This window comes from Sander vitreus, chromosome 9 (assembly GCF_031162955.1).
Source record: "Sander vitreus isolate 19-12246 chromosome 9, sanVit1, whole genome shotgun sequence".
Classification (NCBI taxonomy): domain Eukaryota; kingdom Metazoa; phylum Chordata; class Actinopteri; order Perciformes; family Percidae; genus Sander; species Sander vitreus.
This window is the reverse complement of record NC_135863.1, coordinates 9240928-9261945: the sequence shown is the minus strand read 5'-3', so window position 1 is coordinate 9261945 and position 21018 is coordinate 9240928. Positions and strand designations below refer to the sequence as shown.

The following is a 21018-nucleotide window of genomic DNA, read 5'->3' as shown; positions in this document are numbered from 1 at the left end:
TTGCCATATAAATTGTTTTGACATCACAGTGCAGCATTAGATTAAATGCAGGCCTGTTTGTGGTGGAGGGTACCCACATGAAAAGACTGACCAAGACAGAAATGACTCAGTGGTGGGATGAAAAGCTTTCAGAACATTTATATTTCAGGCTCAAACACAGCTACTGTGAGTGTTATCACTGTCTGTCATGAATGAAAAAAACACCAAATGGACCACTGACACTGTGTAACTTAAAACAGTTGTATTATTATATAATTACTATTAGGATATTCGAGCCCCATTGAACAGATTTGATGATATTTATGGTCAAAGAGTTTTGATAGTCTCTTTGACCACATTGTGGTGCTCGCCACTTTAATGTCAATAATAATATTTCCCCTGGGTTTATGATTCAGGTCATATATCCTTTCTGTGGTTTGATGTTAGTTTGATTCATTTTGTCAGACAGGACTCTGACAATCAAACTTCTACAACATGTTTGTTCTTTAGATCTCACTCGGTTATCCACCGTGATTCTTTTTTTCACGACTGTTACCGGTCCACACGACTTCAAAGTGTTGTCACTATATCATCATGGGCTTTAGGTTTGGGATGAACCATGACGGGATGGGGAACGCCTGCGGGCCCCGCAGCCAGGAGACCGCCAAGCTGATGGCTGACCACATCACCATGAAGACAAACCCATTCATCTGGTCCGCCTGTAGCCGGGATTACATCACCAGCTTCCTGGAGTGAGTCAGCCTATCAGATATCTGCAACACCACAAATAATTTGGTAATTAGAGGTTTGAGCAAGAAAAATATACTTGGATGTCAGAGTAACATTTTTGATGGTCAGAGAAACACTCAAGTAACAGATGGATCATGACAGAAGGAAAATCCACTTCCAATTCATATATCTGTAGCCTGTTCAGGGTTTCAATAAACACATATTACTTTGGATATTCTCAGTACAAACAATGATGAAAACATCGCCAGTTATTGTATATTTTAATCCCAATCCTTTTTCTCTTCTGTTTGGTGTGCTGTAGCTCAGGTATGGGCTCCTGTCTGAATAACATCCCCCCCAAGCAGGAGTTTGTGTACCCCACCACAGCGCCGGGTCAGGCCTACGACGCAGACGAACAGTGCCGCTTCCAGTACGGCGTTAGATCTCGACAATGTAAATATGCGGTAAGTGCCCTGTCTACACTCTTCATTTACCTTTCAGCTTACTTCTTCTTCTCATCAATGCTTGTTCTCAAGTCAGTGGAGCGTTAAACTAACGTCAGAATTGTATTTAAAGAATCATGCAGGTAGCTCTAAATGGATCATATACTGTAGAAATAATAATATTTTTTAAACCTCCTTAAGCCATCTAGGTCATATAATATCTTAACATCCTAAATCCGGTGCAACAGGACTTGCTGTTTCAGTTTTCAAGACATTTCATCACTTGTCCATGAGGCTTTGTCAGTTGTGCCATAAAGCAGTCCTGATGAAGCCTCTTTGATGTTGAAAAAAAGATTGCAAAAATAAGCACAGTTTCCTTTTGAATTAAGTACCTACAGCTTTTTAATTTCTTTTAATATCTTATCTTATTTCTTATTTATAATGGAACAAGTCTGACTTAATCTTTCCCTTTTAGCTGTGTCAGTGTCAATTCAAGTTATTCACCTCACTGCTCACTTTTAATTCGTGTTCCTCCGGCTCTCTCCTTTAAGTTGGCCTCTCTGACAACTTGAAACATCTTGCAATACCTTCACTGAATAGCATCCACTTTATTGCGTGGTCAACTTTTATGGGGCCAGGTTCAGAGCCAATGGACATCTGGAACAGCATATAGGTTTATAGACTCATTACTATCGATACTATGTGGTCAGAGCATATGTAAACAATAAAACATAATCCCATGTGTTATAGGCATTGCTGTAGAGGGAGCAGAGAGGAAGGTGAACAAGAGTGTGTCTGCTTTTATGTCTTTATAATGAGCTTATATAGAAACACTCTGACAGGTTGTGTCTCTCTCTCTCTCTCCTATGTTTTTATTCTACTTCCACACACACACACACACACACACACACACACACACACACAGGAAGTCTGCAGTGAACTTTGGTGCATGAGCAAGAGCAACCGTTGTATCACCAGCAGCATTCCCGCTGCAGAGGGAACCATCTGTCAGACCAACACCATAGAGAAAGGGGTGAATACTGAAATTAACCTTTTTCTTACATTATTATTTTTAAAGTTAAAGCATTATGGGGTTTAATGGCTGGTGTGGGTAGGATGATTTTGTTCATCTAGGACTGGTTATCCTGCTTCTTACAAGAATATAAAAGCAGCACATGTACTAACACTGTGTGTTTAAAAGCAGCACATGTACTAACACTGTGTGTTTATGCTGCAGTGGTGCTATAAGAGGGTGTGTGTGGTGTACGGGACTCGTCCGGAGGGCGTGGACGGAGGATGGGGTCTGTGGTCACCCTGGGAGGAGTGCAGCAGGACCTGTGGAGGAGGAGTCTCCTCGTCTATCAGACACTGTGACAGTCCCAGGTATGGGTCTCAACAGTGACCAGTCTGAAATGCATCACTCTTGTTGCAGATACCTATACAAAGCAACTATATGTAAGAGATAGGGGATAATAATTCACAGTTCTAACTTGTTCTGTTGAAGCCTCAAATTAGCTTCAGCTGAACTTTAGAATACATTTTTGCTCAAAAGGTGGACTGTAGATTTTTGTCCCCCATCACTTACTTACTTGATGTTGCCTTACAGTAGAATGGATTACATTAAAGGTCCCATGGCATGAAATTTTCACTTTATGAGGTTTTTTAACATTAATGTGAGTTCCCCTAGCCTGCCTATGGTCCCCAAGTGGCTAGAAATGGCGATAGATGTAAACCAAGCTCTGGGTATCCTGCTCTGCCTTTGAGAAAATGAAAGCTCAGATGGGCCGATCTGGAATCTCCTCCTTATGTCATAAGGAGTAAGGTTACCTCCCCCTTTCTCTGCTTTGCCCGCCCAGAGAATTTGGCCTGCTCATGAGAAAGAGAGAGACATCATGGCTTGAAAACAAGCAAAGCATCGCAGTTGGTCAAGGCCACACCCCCACCCTCTGCCTTATAAATAAATAAGATATTCTATTTTTATTCTGTAAACTATTCACACAGTAAATTATAGTGAAGCATTAATGCAATATAGTGAGTCATCATCTGTGCTCAAAGTGGCTATATTGAATGGTTCAAATACCGAGAAATGACCACATTACACATACTGTTTATTGTCACTGCTGTTATGAAAAAAACATTTTAAATATATATATATATATATATAATTTAAATTGAAATATGGCCTAAAAGGAATGTTGGTTTATACACGCCTTCACTTACGATTAAGAAAAGATGTGTAGTTGCAGCCTCTTGCTACCTTGCACATAGAAGAATAATCCCAATCAGTTTTACCTGCCAGAGGAAACTGTGGCGCTCACATAATAGGAAAAACATGCAAACTCAACGCAGAAAGCACCAGGGCTGAGATTCATTTTCAGGCAGCAGTGCCACTGTTTTTATCCTGTATAAAATAATTCAGACTCTCTTTTGAATCACAGTCACCAGATCCTTCATCTTGAATTGATTAAAATGAGAATGAATTGACCTAAATGTGAGGCCAACAGCCTTCTTTTGCATCATTTCTAAGCATTGTTTGCACATTTGCTTTGGCTCCATTCTGTTTAAATTTGTTGAAAGTTTAGCAGAGGCAGCCATTTGACGGTGGCTTTTCTCTGGCTTTCTTCTCAGCTGTTTTTTATGTAGAGGTGTAGAGGCGTCATGGTCTGTGATAGACAATAAAGCAATTCAAGAGACAGACAGTAAGATTGAAAACACACTGATGAAGGCAGACAAAGCAGAGATCAGGAGCCAGTGTTGTGTGGGGATGTGATTGAGGTTAGATCTTGTTAAATTGTACTCAGATGTGACTGACTGGCCTGATTCTCTTTGTGTTTGGTTGTAGGCCAACTATTGGTGGAAAGTATTGTTTGGGGGAGAGAAAGCGCTTCAGGTCCTGCAATATTGATGTGAGTATGGCTGCTCCTCATTGTCATCAACATCATCACTGATCATCATCGATTGATCAACATAGAGTAATCAACATCATGAATATGATTTTATTGTATTTGTTTTCTGTGTGGTCATTGCATGGGACTTTGCTTGCCTGTGTTTGTATATATATATATATATATATATGTGTGTGTGTGTGTGTGTGTGTGTGTGTGTGTGTGTGTGTGTGTGTTACAGGATTGCCCTGCAGGCTCTCGGGATTTCCGGGAGATTCAGTGCTCTGATTTCAACAGCGTTCCTTTCCGGGGAAAGTTTTACACCTGGAAGCCATACAGAGGAGGTAAGTGAGTAACCGATCGCTGTGTGAGATGTGTGTGAGTGTGTGTGTGTAACTATCTAGAGTATGTGTGTGTTTATTTGCACCATGTTGATCTCTACTGCAGATTGCCTCTTTGCTCTTAACATCCCCCTCAGCTCTGTGGCGTGTTTTAACGTATTTCAGCTTATTGTTTTGGTTTTACATCGTGCAACTTTACAGTTTTAGTTCAACACCTTCTCTAGCAGCAGACATGTTTTCATGAAAAAAAGCTAAACCCAATGCTACCTGACCATCAAAGTAAGCGACTAGCTGTTGAACACAGTGGATATTTCCCTCAGAAGTTGGTCTAGATTTACATTTAAATGCATAACTAATTATAACCCAGCCATATAATATATAATGATAACTGTCAAAGGGGGGCATTTTGCATGATGTGTAGTTTCACTTTTGGTAATCATGTACACTCTGTTGATTATAATCAACAGTACTGCTACACAGTAATGTAACTTAAAGAGAACTTTTCAGTGCTTGTGCACATACATTTGGGTATCTTGAGTGCCTACCAACCCACAAAATTGTAAAATAGTTTTTTGTGAGGTAAATCAGAAAACATGGGATTCAACAAGCCATTCAAATTAGGCTCCTATTGCTATGTCACAATAAGGCTCATTAGAATATACTGCCCCCCATCTGAGTATCCCCACCCACAGCTTAAAGGAACACGCTGACTTATTGGAACTTTAGCTTATTCACTGTAACCCCCAGAGTTAGATAAGTCCATGCATACCCTTCTTATCTCCGTGTGTGTTGTAACTCTGTCCGACGGCCCCACCGGTAGCTTAGCCTAGCACAGATCCTGGAGGTAACTGGTTCCAACTAGCCTACTGCTCCGATTAAGTGACAAAATAACGCCAACATGTTCCTATTTACATGTTGTGATTTGTATAGTCACAGCGTGTACAAATAACAGGGTCACATGAGACACAGCCATCTTCTAACCGTATACAAACTGGGAACTATATTCTCAGAAAGGCGAAGTATTGCTACTCTCTGCTCGGGGCTTCTCAGGTGCTGCAAGCATATCACTCCGCCCTAGTAGCAGAAGTTACCTCCAGGATCTGTGCTAGGCTAAGCTACCGGTGAGGCTGTCGGACAGAGTTACAACACACATGGAGATAAGAAGGGTATGTATGGACTTATCTAACTCTGGGGGTTATGGTGAATAAGTAAAGTCCCAATAAGTCGGTGTGTTCCTTTAAGAACTACCTTTGCAAAGGTGTGCCATGTTTTCTTGCAAGCCAATCAGAGCAGACTGGGCTTTTCGGGAGGGGGGCTTAAAGAGACAGGTGCTAAAACGGAGCATTTCAGACAGAGGGTGAATACAGGTATATTTTCCGACAGACAGTATGAGAATTTGTTTTTTAACATTAAAGTGTTCTCTTGATTTTGAAAAAAAAAGTTGGTTAAAAATAGATGAAGATGGACATAAAGATATGAGTCAAGATGAGGAGACAAACAGAAGTCAAGAGACAGAGAGTTGTGTGTGTGTATGTGTATGTGCGTGCGTGCGTGCGTACGGGGAGAGAGAGAGTGATAGAGGAGAAAGTGAATCGAAGCTGCTGACTCCCTCCTATCTGGCCAACAGATGCTGGCTGCAGAGAGCCATGCATTCCCACAATGCCTTGCGAGAATTCCTCGCTTCTGATGAGAACTACGCTGGACGTGAAAGATAAATAGTTTCAACGACATAACTGCCTTTAATCTAGCCCTCCAATAACATAATGGCTTACAGAGATGGCCAGCCAGCCAATTCCAACTTCAGGCAACAAGTGCTCCTTTCATCAAGTCAGCTGATTTTACAATGGAAATCCCTTGCAGCTGTTAAAATAGGAACAGTGCCATAGACTCTGCCCTGTGTTAAGGTCAGATCACACCGCCCAGCCCCTAGTCTGTCCTCTGCAGCCCTCTCACTCTCCTCAAATTCTCATTTCAGCTTTCCTCCTTTAACTTTTACCCTCTAACTCGGTTAAGACAGTTTCATTTTCTTCTTCTGGCTCTTTTTTTGTCTTCTCTGCTCTGGTCTCTCCATCTTTCACTTTATTTAGATCACCATTATGCAATCTTTCTCTCTCTCTCTCCTGACACTTAGAACAGAGACAGCCTTTCTCTCCCAGCTCATGCAGCCAAGGACAGTTCATTAAAAAGGTCTGTCGTTTAAGCTGCAATTTTTTTTTTAAACAAACAAGCTGCTCCACATTGCTGTTCTCAGTCCAGCAGCACATTCAACCTTCACACTCCATACAACACACCCTGCAGGCTGCAAGCTAAGATTCTCACACACACACACACACACGCGCACACACACACACACACACACACACACACACACACACACACACACACACACACACACACACCCTGCTGCAAGCCATTACTGCCCTGCCAAAGCTAGGCACCATGGGAATTGTAGTTTTCCGTGGTCTGACCACTTTGTCGTCTGCAGGCCATGCCAGTACATACACTGTCTCTCTCTCTTTCTCTCTCTTTCTCTTTCTCTCTCTCTCTCTCTCTCTCTCTCTCTCTCTCTCTCTCTCTCTCTCTCTTTCTCTCCTTCCCAGTACATACTGTACCTGCTTCAGCACTGCCAGCACAAACAAACACAGCCCAAACTGATGTCAACAGCCACTCAAATAGTGGAGCTGTTGGCGAGCTGCACAGATGAATGAAGGATACAGTATATACCACTTGGCTGGAGAAGACCTCTAGCAAGTGTGTGTGTGTGTGTGTGTGTGTGTGTGTGTGTGTGTGTGTGCGTGTGTGTGTGTGCGTGCGTGCGTGCGTGTGTATTTAAGCCCAAATGTCCAAAATGTTTTGATTCCAGGTTCACACATATTAGGATTTGCTGCCTTTCTGTGTCTTATATGATAGTAAATATATTTGCATTTTGAACTGTTGGTTGGGCAAAAAAAGTTGCTGGAATATGTCACTTAGGGCTAAGGGAAATTTTAATGTTTTTTTCTGTAACATTTTATGGAATAACAAAAAGCATATTTTTGTGAATTGTATATTGATATGTCTTTCTTGAATTTATTAAATCAAATTTGTGTCAGTTTAAGTTGAGTATCATGTGCATATATGCAGTACATATTTTGTAAGGGTGGTGTAGTGGGAATCAAGCCACTAACCTTGATGGTATCAGTGTCTTGATATACTGTACCCGCTCTCAGCGCTCTGTCTGTGAATGTGTATACAGTATTTGAAAAGTTTTTGGTAGTTTTGCCTTTGTGTGTGTATTTAAGGGAAGCAAGGACCTAATCACGTTCAGCTGCTTGTTCTCTGGTTGTCAGCACTGAAAAACATTTCCTACTCCCCCTGCAGACTCTTCTCTCTCATCGTGCCTTTTCTCTCTGCACCCTTCATAAGGACACGATGCATTCAGCAGAACATGTGCAAAAGACTTGCAACCAGTCATAAATGTTAAAATGACACTATTTACCACGTCGCATTGACTAGATTACAAACTTTGTTGAAATATATCCTGAAAAACAACCTAAAAACAACCCCCCAACATAACTCACAGAGTGAACCTGCAGCTTGGTACAGGAATTCAGTTTTTGGGCAGTTGCCCTGCAAGAGGTTTGACTGCTGTCATTGGCCCACATTCAAATTCGGCAAAGTTTGCATTAGCTCAGACTGCAGAATACTGGCCACAAGCTAGCAGGCTGATACAATTTCAGTTCTTGGAGAGATTTTTCAAATGTGTCTCTTCAAAAGGGCATCGGGGATACAAAGCCCATATAGTGATGTGTTATCGTTGAAACAACCATCTCACCTCTAGCTCAGTTTAATAGCTTTTCTGGACTTTTCTTGAAGGAATTCTCCTCTAGGTTGACTTAAAAGTTCAATCTTGACCTTGGAAAACAATAACAGTCTCACCTCCAGGTCCATTTAGTAGCTGTTTTGGACATTTTTGATCATATCACTTAATCTTTATTATGTTTTAATTAATATCAGATAACTACCATTGCTGTTTGCCTCAAAGATCAGTAAAATGAATAATATCAAACTAAAAAAATAAAAAAGGTTTCTGTGTGTGACATCTGTCTTAAAATGCGTCTTTCTATTGAACATTTTTCATATGTGACCGTGTGCGTTTGTGTATATAGTGTAAAGATTTGTGCATACAGTACATGTGTTCTGCAGTTACATTTGAGCTTGAATGTGTTTTTGTCCATGTTTGTTTGCTATACTGTTGATAGATCTGGTATATTGATAATGTATGCCATGCTCTCTGTGTGTGTGTGTGTGTGTGTGTGTGTGTGTGTGTGTGTGTGTGTGTAGGTGGGGTTAAGCCCTGTTCTCTCAACTGCCTGGCAGAAGGATACAACTTCTACACAGAGCGTTCTCCAGCCGTGGTGGACGGCACACCTTGCCGAGATGACTCTCTGGATGTGTGTGTAAATGGAGAGTGTAAGGTGAGATAAGACATGTCTGTGTGTGTGTGTGTGTGTGTGTGTGTGTGTGTGTGTGTGTGTGTGTGTGTGTGCGCGCGTGCGTGCGCGCACATGCGTGCGTGTGCGCATGTTTGTAAGCATCCATGCAAACGTCTGCATGTGAACAGACAGTTTAAGCTGAAGCAGCAGAATACAGGATCAGCACAAGACTGAGATAATATTGTTTATACTCGCTCTCTAGACTCTGGACAGCAGCCACTGTCTAGTATACACGCTGACTGCTGACGATCATCACTATCAGCTGCTTAACTGAGAATCTGTCTTAACTTTGGCAGCAATTTTAGATTCCCATTACCGATGCTCTCTCTTAATCTCGGCTGTTAATGAAAACAAAACATCTAACTGCTGTTCATTTTGAAGGGGAGCAGGCTCCAACAGGCTCCTGAAACCCATTTTGACACCCACATGGCCCATTTGTTAAAGGACGTAGACCAAAAACAAGGCTAATGGTACGTGGATGCTATTGATTCCCAATCTGTTGTCAGTTCCACTTGTTGTTTATTTTGAATGTAGCTCTTCTCCAAAAAGTAAGTAGAAGCTTTGGATGGGGAGAAAAATATGTGAGGAAGAAGAAGGAAAAACCTCCAGCTTGTTGTTTTGTGGTTCCCTGCTGAGTGCCAAAATATCTTATTTTTCTGTTCCCCCTCTTCTGCCTCTTACCCCCTGCCCCCCCATTAGCTTGCTTTGTTTTACTGTCTCCGAGGTTATGTAGACAGAGGAGCTGAGGGAGGCCGAACTTATCCAGAAGGGGATTTTGTTTATCAACATCTCCTCTCTGTTCTGTCCTCCTCCACCTCTCCTCTGTTTTCCCCCCTGCTCTGTCCTGCTCCGGAGGAACTCTGTGACCCTCCAGCTCAGCTGTTAGTCGGTCTGCACTGCAGGCAGGCTTTCATTCACTGCGGTCTTATTGTCTCTCTCTTTTTCTTTTTCCCTCTCTGACTCTCTACATCCATTTGTCTCATTTGCTCCCCATGTCCCTTCTTTTTTTTCTCTCTTTCACTTCCTTTTTCTTGCAACTTTTTCTGTCTGCCATCCAGTCAGATCTTCTTCCTCCCACTCCTTCTGCTCAATCATCTCACCTTTCGTATGTTTTATGTAAAACTTCAAACACACTGTGGAGAAATCTCTTTCTCTTGTTTGCAGCATCATTGGGTCACTGTTTTTTTTTTTTTGTTTTTTTTTTTGCTGGTCAAGATTGGGGTCTGACAATGAGCAGAGGAGAGAAACACAAGGGGAGAGGGAGAAGTGTTGGAGGTAGAAAAAAGACCAGGGAACAGATGGTCCAGTTGAACACAAAATGCTGCTGCAGACGAAAGGCACGTCTGTCCGAGCCAGAAATATAAAGGGCCAGATTTACTAAGAAAATGGATTTGTTTTCAGGTGCATCCAGCTGAATCTGTTAATAAACCTCCAGATTCACTCTGTGAGTAAAGAAGAGCTCATAAGTGCAGTTCAGAGGTGGGTTTTCTATGGGATCACATTGCTCAGAAAATAAATGATAACTTAGTGTTCTTTATTACAAAATATTTACTTTGGCCAACTCCACCTGAGAAAAACTTGCTTGTTACTTGTTACTATTACTCCAAAATGTAGTCAGAAATTGTAATATGATATTATCATCTTTATCATATTGTATATCTAATGGGAAACAAAAACAAAATGAAGTGTAAGCAGCACTGCAACCAGTGGAGGCAGAGGGGAGAGAGAGATAATGGTGCTGATATAGATGTTAATGCTGAGGTAAATGCCAAGCCAAACCACACTTAAATGTTAAAAGTTTAGTTGCAGTCTAGTGATTTTAAAGTTCATTGATAGTCAAGTTCAAATTCAAGTTTGATGACCTAAAACCACAACATCCGTGGCCAGGTTGGGTCAGTGGTAGAGCAGGCGCACATATACTGAGAGGTTTATGACTTGATGCAGAGATCCAGGGTTCGAATTTGACCTGTGACAAATTTCCTGCATGTCTTCCCCCTCTCTCACCTAGCTGTTAATTTAGAGGCGGAAAAGCCCCAAAAAAATCATCTTTAAAAAAATAACAAAAAAAAAAAACACCCAACATGTTTGCCGGGGCTTCAGTCCCAAATGTTTTGAGTGTAGCCCCGAATGTATTTTGAAAAGTTGACTGACAAATATGAAACTGAACAAAAGCCTATGTAAACCCCTGAAATCATAAGTTGCCATATTTTATTGTGCGTTGGCTTTGCACATACTGCATAGGCCTACAGCCTGTTAAAATAGACATAGGTCTTAAAAATAATCTAGCCCATAGAATAAGTTTCTTTGCTGTCGGTAGCCTATGAGCTACTCCGTTTCTTCCTCTCTGTTGAATATGCAGCAGGTATAGTTCAGACTCAAACACACAGAGCTCTGAAGCAGACCTGTGCGTCGCTTAGTGTCCACTCTCGCTGTAAAAATAGAGATCAGCAGCGCGCCTTCCGTGGTCTGTGCAGCTTCAGGCTCTGCTGTGGACATGCTGCGGCAGATGTGTCGCGTTTGAGCTCCGCGTATTTCTGCTGTAGTTCCGGTTTTCCACCTCCGACGTAGAGCAGCGTACAGCCACTTCCCTAAACCTTCACTTATTCAGAGACCAGAGTCTCAAACAGGGCTCTGAGTCTATCAGAAGGTCTGCAATCTACTGTATCAGCAGAGCAATCACGTAATGCACAGCAGACTATGGTGCAAGTAGATTATTTTCTGAAATATAGTGACTTTCTTCTTGCAATAGGCTATTATAACTTTATTTTTCTCAAAATATCACGACGCCTCCAAATCTCAGAGAACACAGATATATTTTAAATGTGCACAAAGTTTTGAACATGAGCAGAAATTTTGCTCAAACACATCTGAAATATTACAGTCCAGGGGTTTATTTATTTATTTCTGTTTATTTGAATAGGGACAGATACAAAAAACATAGATTATTACACAAAGAACAATCCGATGCCTGTATCAGTGTTAATTCATTAAAATGAATTAATGTATCATTGAGGTGAATAATTGTCATATGCACATTTAAGGAGGTTACTTCCGCAACAAAAGATGCAAAAGAGGAGGGAGGAGTAAATGATGCCTATAGGCTACATGTGTGCTGACTCAGATATAATTAGAAAAGTTGATCTACAGGAGAATACATAGTTGAAAGCAATACAGAATGCCTGACAGCCTTACTGCAATCTATTCCATTATGTTTTTATATTTGGATTATAATCTATTTTCCCTTTACATAAAGATATTTCCAACATAAATTGATTCAGAAAAAGGTATAAATATGTGCATACAAATTCACCAGAATGCAGGAAATGAATGCTCAAAATAAAAAAATAAAAAATGAACATACACTGGTTATTAACAAGCTGGGCGAGCCAATCGCTGTTTTGCATTGCATTTATTTAAATGGGTCCAGGCTAAGCCCTGAATCTACTCAAGTCCTAGAAACGCCCCTGCCGTCCGCTTTTCGTTCATGAATTGATAATTAATTGTGGTGTGAAAGTTCACTTTTAAAGCTGCAATGTGCCATCTCACTTCTCCTGATATTTCAGCACCACAACCCGTTTTATATATATGCTGTATTGTTCTATCCCAATGAGCTCTGGGAAACACTGCCTTCATGTAGACACAAAGGGCCTCCTGCTAGTCTCGACCTAAATCATTTAAACCTTTAATAACTCACCACTACCCACAATATAAAGCCACCAGATAACCATGGGGTGAATCATAGTTTCAACTCTGGATTTAGTTTTGAACTGTGATCTAATCAGTGTAAAAGTAATAATAAACTTAAGCCTCATTATCCCTCTCTACAATAAGCCACTGCCAAATGGATATATGAGTGTGAGAGCAGTTGCCATTCATTCTCTACACTGTTTAGGTGTGGTTAACTGTTAAAGAGGTTGAGTAAAACCACCTGCTTCACTCATCATGAAACTTATTTATGTCGACAGCTAGGAGTTTAGCAACCTAAGAGCATTATGTCTGCACAGGATCAGAAAACACATCTGGACTGAGCATCTGATATTTCTGTGTTTTGGAAAAGTGGTCTGGAAGACATTAGAGGTAATCCCTCAGCGCGGCCTCTGACACCTCTCGACTTACTGATTGTGCCCCTTGACCCTGAGTGACCCTGCAGCTTACTGGTTTCTCTCTTCTCGCAGCACGTAGGCTGTGATCGAGTCCTCGGCTCAGACGTTCGCGAGGACCGCTGCCGGATTTGTGGGGGTGACGGGAGCAGGTGTATGTCTGTGGAGGGACTCTTCAATGACTCGCTGCCTGAAGGAGGTACAGAACTAAAACACTCAAGCATCTCATACATTTCCTGTGAGACCCCTCTGTGAGAGGGGAGGGGGTGGTTTAAAGTGGATTTGGAAAAATCTCTGCTCTCCTGACAACCAGATAAGTTAACGTGAGGCATTTACCATAAGAAAATGTGCACATGCAACATTTGGATTCTGATACTCTGGACTGTAAATGCCTCTTGGAAAGTTGACTTGCAATGTGAGTTAGGATACCTCAGACATTCAAAATATATCACATAATTGTCTGTTCACATGCAAACTGTCTACAGCAGCCTACTTATTTATTCAAGAAAGCCAACAAAACTCCCTGAAGCTGCAGGAGAATCATTTATTTCAGCACCTGCTGGACTTGGATAAATGATGTGTATATTCAACAGTTTATAGTAAATGTAGCCCAGATTTAAAGTTGGCATTACAGATAGTAACAGTTTCTAGTCTTACCCTTTGTCTACATTAAGCAGTTTCTTCATGACCACAGGGGACACAATTTTTATTTGTATGTTATATTACAATCAATTAATTCCTGCGTAGTGTTCTTGGAAGGCCTTGTAACTTCATCAGCAGATATAATTGTGTATCATCTGCATACAAATGAAACAATACACTCTTGAACAAAATCTTAAGACCGGGGGAAACATTGCAAGTTTTCCACATTTCGCGCTAGTGGATCATAACCGGGTTGTAAGTACTGCTTCAAAATGCCAAAAGAAGAAACAGGAGCAAGAGACAAAAAAATAGAGAGTAGGCAATTTATTGAAAACTGCATTTAAACTTAAACAGGCTGTTCATCAGCTGATCAAAAGTTTAAGACCATAGCCCAAAAATAAACCCACAACAGAACTAAAAGTGTCAAAAAAGGACTCAGTAGTGAGTAGCCCCACCGTTCTTGTTGATCACTTCAAACACTCGTTTCGGCATGCTTGATGCAACTGTTCCCAGGAGGCTTCTGGGAACGTTGCTCCATGTGGTGAAGATGGCTTCACGAAGGGCATCCACGGTCTGGAACTGACGTCCGTTTTTGTAAACTTCCCTTGCCATCCATCCCCAAATGTTCTCAATGGGATTAAGATCAGGGGAACACACAGGATGGTCCAAAAGAGCAACGCTATTCTCCTGGAAGAAGTCCTTCGTCAGGCGGGCGTTGTGAATTGCAGCGTTGTCCTGTTGAAAGACCCAGTCATTACCGCACAGACGGGGGCCCTCAGTCAAGAGGGATGCCCGCTGCAACATGTCCACATAGCCAGTCGCCGTTTGACGCCCCTGGACAACCTGAAGTTCCATTTTCCCATTGAAGGAAAAAGCACCCCAAATCATGATGGAGCCTCCTCCACTGTGCCGCGTAGAAAACATCTCCGATTACGCTACTGGCATGAGAAGGAGATCCCACTCCCTTCTCTCGCAGATGACGTCTTATGGTTATTGGGCTACAGTAAGCACCAGTAAAGGCCTTAATTTGGGTCGAGGATCGACCTGTGTCTTCACGGACAACCCGTCGGATCCTGCGGCTCAGTGCAGGTGAAATTTTTTTGGGTCTACCACTTGACGTTTTTGTCCCATAACTCTCAGGATCTTTTAAGAAATGTAAAATGACTGTCTTACTGCGTCCAACCTTGGAAGCGATGGCGCGTTGCGAGAGGCCTTGCTTGTGCAGCTCAACAATCCTGCCACGTTCAAAGAGAGAAAGCCTTTTTGCCTTTGCCATCAGGAGATCATGACAGTGTGACTGCCTGAAGAACAATGACACAAAAGCCATATTTTTGTGCAGATTTTACCTTTTTATGCCTATGTTCTTAAACTTTTGATCAGCAGATGAACAGCCTGTTTAAGTTTAAATGCAGTTTTCAATAAATTGCCTACTCTCTATTTTTTTGTCTCTTGCTCCTGTTTCTTCTTTTGGCATTTTGAAGCAGTACTTACAACCCGGTTATGATCCACTAGCGCGAAATGTGGAAAACTTGCAATGTTTCCCCCGGTCTTAAGATTTTGTTCAAGAGTGTATATTATGTCTACTAATTACATGACATGAAGCGGAAGCATATACATAGAGATTAGAATAGGGCCCAGAATCGACCCTTAAGGTTCACGGCAAGTATGTTTTATAGGGAAAGGAAGCTACCAAGTTTAACAGAAAAATGTCTGCCACACGTTTGGGCCTATAAATAAAAGCTATATATATATATATATATATATATATATATATATATATATATATATATATATATATATATATATATATATATATATAACACACACACACACACACACACATTTATCCACCAGCTACCCAGGGACACGTGGCAGACAGATTTAGGTGAGGTCCGACCAGTGTGGCTTGAGGTCCAGCTGCTTTTGGATCTATTCTGGGTTACATTTCTCCTTGCAACACCAACTTCAGTTTCTCACCCAACTGTCAACACCACTCACCCCCTTCCAGGATTCCTCAGAGGGGACGCACCCTGAGCAGGCAGCTGTGCTCTTCACCACAGTGACCAGGCCAGCCTGTCAACCCCATCTGAGGTCTCAACTACCCTCAAAATATCTGACATTATCGTTGGCCTAAAGAAATCCGTTCGTAAAACTGAAATTGAAGTGTAGGTTGTGTAGTTGTGTGTTTCTGATCTGGGGATGGTATCCACGGTCAGTGCTATTTTTAAAGTGGTGCTCCAGGGATTTAGTATCGCACTTCCATAAAGGTTGCGGGAATTGCAAGAGACCAATTAAAAGAATTGTCAAAAGTGATGAAGCAGAGGTTTAGATTTTCTTGATGTTTATTTCCTAGTATGGGTCGTACTACAAAAGAAATGCCGGCTCCTATTAAATACAACTAGTGCGTGTTAAGGTGTTTGGTGTTTTAAGCCCCCAACGTGGTCTTCCAGGCAACGCTGCCTGGAAGGCACTAGGATTAGGCAATGGTGGGGCTTAAGTGCCTTGAAGTCGACAATCACAGCGCTGCCTTGAAGTCGACGTTGGGGGCTTAAAACACCATTCAGCGTGTGGTAAAGGCTCATGTCTTTCTAACTCCACGCCTGCAGTTTGTAACGCAAGCTTCTTGTTAAATATGTGTAGTCTCCAAGCCTATCACATCATCATCAGAATTATTTTGTAATGTTTCAGAAATAGTTTAGAAACCTCTCACCAGGGCCACAGAAGACAGTGGAGTGCTCCTTTAATGAGCTGCAGTCCCAGAATGCATTGCAGTAGTTGGGCACCACCAGTGCAAGCAATACATCAATTATGTAATTTTTGAGTTTATGCTTTTTTTCGCGTACAGACATCCCAACATACAATATGCATTTTTTGTTTTGGCACCAAAATATGGCCACAAGTTTGTGGACGCTGAATATCACACCCATATGTTAAATACCTAATTCCAAAACCATGGGTATTTATATACTGCTATAACAGCTTCTGGGAGGGTTTTCTACAAGACTTTGGAACTTGCTGCAGGGATTTGTTCCCATTCGGCTTCAAGATAGTGAGGTCGGGCACTGATGTTGTGCGATAAGGCCTGGCTCTCAAGTCAGGGTTCAAGGTATTAGAAAGTAGTGTCCACATACTTTTTGCCATCTAATGTAGATTTCCCAAATGCCTTTTTACCAAATAAAACCTAAGTAAACTGAGTTAACTTGAGTTAAAAGTCTAAACTCAGTTGACTTAATCACAACTACAGTACCACATGTCTCATCTCTAACCAAACTCAAAGGCCGGGATTGGAGGCTTATTCTGGACACAGAAAGATTCATAACTGGCAGAATCACTTAGTCATGTCTATAACAAGCTTACGATTCTTCTGAAGTTCTAAAGCCTTTAGTCAGTGCTTCTCCATTCTGTTCAAGTGATTTAAATATGGTCTGGGATTAGGCCAAACCATTGAACATACCTTGTTAAACAGGGGGGAAATGACATAAATGACTAATGGAGTTCCTTACATCCCAGAAAAGTGAAAGTTGAGGTTTTTTTAAAGATGCTATGTTATTTAATCATTGCTCTGTGCTCTCAGCTTAAATGCAATAATGTCCCTTAAAGTCTATTTCGATCTGCCCAGCCTGTGACTCTGGTAGGCGGTGAGGGGTTACACAGGTTCTTGAATGTTAACCGAGGTACACACTTTTCTCGCACATTTGCCAAGACCCTCAAACTCTGTCCCTCTAATCTTCAACGCTTCCATCTAGAATACCAGAGCAGGGTCAGTCCCACCTCACAGAGCTCCACATGGAGGTCACGAGCCAAACCTCTCCTTTCCTCTTGTGGTCAAAGCGCTGGAAGGATTTATTTAATTCCTTCATTTTTTTCCTATTCCTTCTTCCTCTAGTGAGGCTTGAGTTATTTACAGGGCTGCAGTGGCTGAGCGGAGGTGAGATGAGTGTAAAACGAAAGAGGACAAGAGACCAAAACAGATGGCAGAAATAGAAAAAAAAGAAGAGAGGAGAAGCCGGCCCTTGGCGCAGTTCACGCTCTCTAGCAAAGAGCTGAGTAGCTGAGGCAGGCTGCCCAGGAATGCAGCTGGAATCTGAAGCCTCTGCTTAGTCCATCGACATCCCACAGTGCTAAACACAGAGCTAAACACTGCTTACTACTTTTTTTGACTTTGTGTGTCTCAGGTTATGAAGAAGTGGTCAGAATTCCTAAAGGATCAGTGTTCATCCACATACAAGAGCTCAACATCTCCCTCAACTACCTGGGTAAGATTATATTCAAGCTAATGTTAAGTGTAACTGCCTGTCAAAGTAAATAGTTAAATAAAATATGAAATTTATAACAGGAAGCACAAAGCTATTAATGTATTAACTGGTAGTGTTGTTTTTTTGTGTTGTTTTTATAAGATAAGATAAAACTTTATTTATCCCAAGGGAAGTTGTTGTGCAGCAGTTGCAATACAAAGTGGGAAAGAGTGCAACTATATAGAGTCTAAATAAACAAAATATAAACAATAAAAATGATAAGTAATGAGTTATCTTACCAAGAGTTTGATGAGAAGACCATATCAGTTTAATATCTCTCTATCCAACAGGCCAAAAAACACTAGATTTTTTGAGTTATCGCAGGAAAAGCCCAGGTGTTGCTAATAACATAATGATAGCTGATTGCCATTCAGGTGCTTCAGTTTCAGGATCCTGCTGTCATGATTTATTGGCACACTAATAAAACGTATTAGTAACACCTGCTACTGTTTCCTACCACGGCAAATCAATTATCTGCTGTTAAAAGGCTTTTTACTATCAGTTTAAAATCTATGAATTGAGTAGGCCTTTTTTTTACAGCAGTCATTTTTACATGCAGGAAGAACACAGGTGTCACTAAAAACATTAATTATTGGACTGTTTCATCTGTGTGTCCCAGTAAGGCAGTGGCCCAGCATGCACCATACCAGGCCTTTGAACTGGAAGAATTATTGTAATTAAAGAAACCTGTGATATAAGCTACCTGCTAAAAAGGCTGCAAATTAGCACTAAACTGCAAATCTCTATAACAAAACAAGCTAATTTGGCCAATTTAAATAATGTGACTTCAAGGCTTGCAGTGGGAGGAAATATGTTGGAACAATGCCTGAAGGTTTTCCTGTTCTTATAAATCTGCTAACATTGCGTGAATGCTGCTTAGCTTCATCCCTGGATGCATGGGGAAGCAGTTAGCTTAGCTTGTCAAAAGTTCATTCAACCAACTCCAAAGTTATATAATTATGTTTGTATTCAACATTTGTAGGAAAAGCAAATTATACTTAACAAAAGCTGCAGGGTCTTCTGTCCTTACAGTAAAGTCGCTGTCTTTGCATATTTTCATAACTCTAAACAACACACCGAGTTGAAACTTAGATGTATTTGCGACTAGCTTGCTAGCTAACAAGATGCAACATGTAACTAAGACAGTTTTGGAGCTGTTTGACGGTGTATTTTTTATTTTATTTTTACTTTAGATGCAGGATAACTGTTCCTGCTTCCAGTGTTTGTGCTAGCTCCAGTAGCCTAAAAACTTCACAGTGATGATCTCTGAGACAAAGCTTATTTTGATCTAACTCTGTAATACATTATTCAGGAATCTTCTTATGGTGATGCTTTAGATGCATTTGTATTCATTTCTTCCTTCTACTTTACTGTTCTCCTTCTACCTCCCTCTCCTTCTCCTGTGTCCCAGTGCTGAAGAGTAAAGGGGATCAGTACTTTATCAATGGGAAGCTGACCATTGACACGCCACGCAGGTTTGATGTTGCCGGTACCACCTTCCACTACAGGCGGCCCACTGATGGACCAGAAACTCTTGAAGCTCTGGGGCCAACAAACATAACCCTGACTGTCATGGTAAGAATGGACAGAAATATTTCCAAAGCAAAAGGAAAGAAATCACGCACACTTGTCACCTCTGCATTGCTTTATTTGGTCGGTCAACGTTTCGGTCAGGGACCTTTCTCAAGACACAAATGCACATTTGGAAATGGATCTTCGGGGGAAATAATTCCCTGCACCACAAAGGAGACAAAGCAAGTGGTGTGCATGTTGCTTTTTACTCAGAATTGGAAAGAAATCCCAAAACAGGTCTTTAAAAAACATGTCAAAAGTTTCATCATTATGTTGTTATGTGCCGCAGGGAAAAAGTGGACCCAAATACAGGAGACCAGGCAGGAAAACGTTTGAGCTTGAGGATTTATTTAAACGAAGAGTCAATACAAACAAAGAGTCCAAAAATCCAGCAGGCAAAAACACAAGGAGTCAAAAGAAGCAGGCAAAACTAATGTCCAAGAATAATGACAAAAAACACGAGGAAAAGGCTGATAACCAAAACAGAGACTGGAACAAACTAATAGCGAAAACAACGTACAGAAACAAAAGACCGTAGGGAGATTCAGACTGCAGGCACAAGAGCGAAACATGCTGACAGGAACAAACTGACAAGAACTAACACAAAATGATCTGACACCAGACAGGGGGATGACAAAGACTAAATAAACAGGGTAACGAGGAAACACAAGACAGGTGACACAAGGCTGGGAAACAGGTGACACATAGGGCAATCGCAAGGAAGGGAAAACACAGGAAGTAAAATAAGACAAGACAAGACAGAAAACCAGACCGTCAAAATAAAACAGGAAACAGGGCAAAAACACAAAACAGAAAACCACAATAAAACAAAACACAGAACAACAAGCCAAACCCATAACACATGTAGTGTTAAATGTTTGGATTGTATGTTTAGGTGCTTGTGCGAGAGGAGAACCCAGGGATCCACTATCGCTTCAACCCCCCACTGAACAGGGAACCTCTGACTGGCTTTGCCTGGCACTACAACTCCTGGTCACGCTGCTCAGCTCTCTGCGCAGGAGGTACACACACACGCGCATACACACACACACACACACACACACACACACACAAAGCAAACTGTTAGGAGGACGTTGCATTGACATACATTCATTTCCTGGAGACTAACCCTAAGCTTTAACATAACCACTACATGCCTAACCTCAATGTTAACCCTAACCTAAGTCAAGTCCTAGCCCTAAAATATAATGGTTTACCTTGTGGGGACATGGTTTTGTTTGCAAAATTCTTTATGATGTGATTGTGTGAACAGATGTATGTACCTGCATCGTGATTGAGCCCACTCACTTGGGGCAGATGTCACATAAAGGTTAAGGATTAAATGGCTTAAACGTCTATTTGGTAAACTTTTGTCTTGGGACTAGAGTGTTTGTGGAGTCTATGTTGAGGCGTTTGAGCAGTTCACAGGCTCTGAGACTTTGGAGATATTACACATAGCCAATCTCCCTTTTCCTCTCTGGCCTGTGTAAGTTAATGATCCATGCTGCTTTACCTGATAAGGGCAAATTTTCTCCTCTGAGAAATAAATCCTTTCAC

General features: G+C 41.4%; 1 protein-coding gene across 2 annotated transcripts in view; it reads left to right on the top strand.

Annotated features, from left to right (window-relative positions):
• Window positions 1-21018, top strand: part of adamts10 (ADAM metallopeptidase with thrombospondin type 1 motif, 10) — a 60137-nt gene that overhangs the window by 31232 nt on the left and 7887 nt on the right. For both annotated transcript variants that reach the window (XM_078258606.1, XM_078258605.1), the window contains exons 11-21: window positions 585-731; window positions 1031-1172; window positions 2077-2184; window positions 2389-2534; window positions 3994-4057; window positions 4278-4380; window positions 8701-8834; window positions 13028-13151; window positions 17770-17850; window positions 19301-19464; window positions 20357-20483. In XM_078258606.1, coding sequence (XP_078114732.1) covers window positions 585-731; window positions 1031-1172; window positions 2077-2184; window positions 2389-2534; window positions 3994-4057; window positions 4278-4380; window positions 8701-8834; window positions 13028-13151; window positions 17770-17850; window positions 19301-19464; window positions 20357-20483 — 1340 coding nt within the window. The remainder of the gene's footprint in view (window positions 1-584; window positions 732-1030; window positions 1173-2076; window positions 2185-2388; window positions 2535-3993; window positions 4058-4277; window positions 4381-8700; window positions 8835-13027; window positions 13152-17769; window positions 17851-19300; window positions 19465-20356; window positions 20484-21018) is intronic.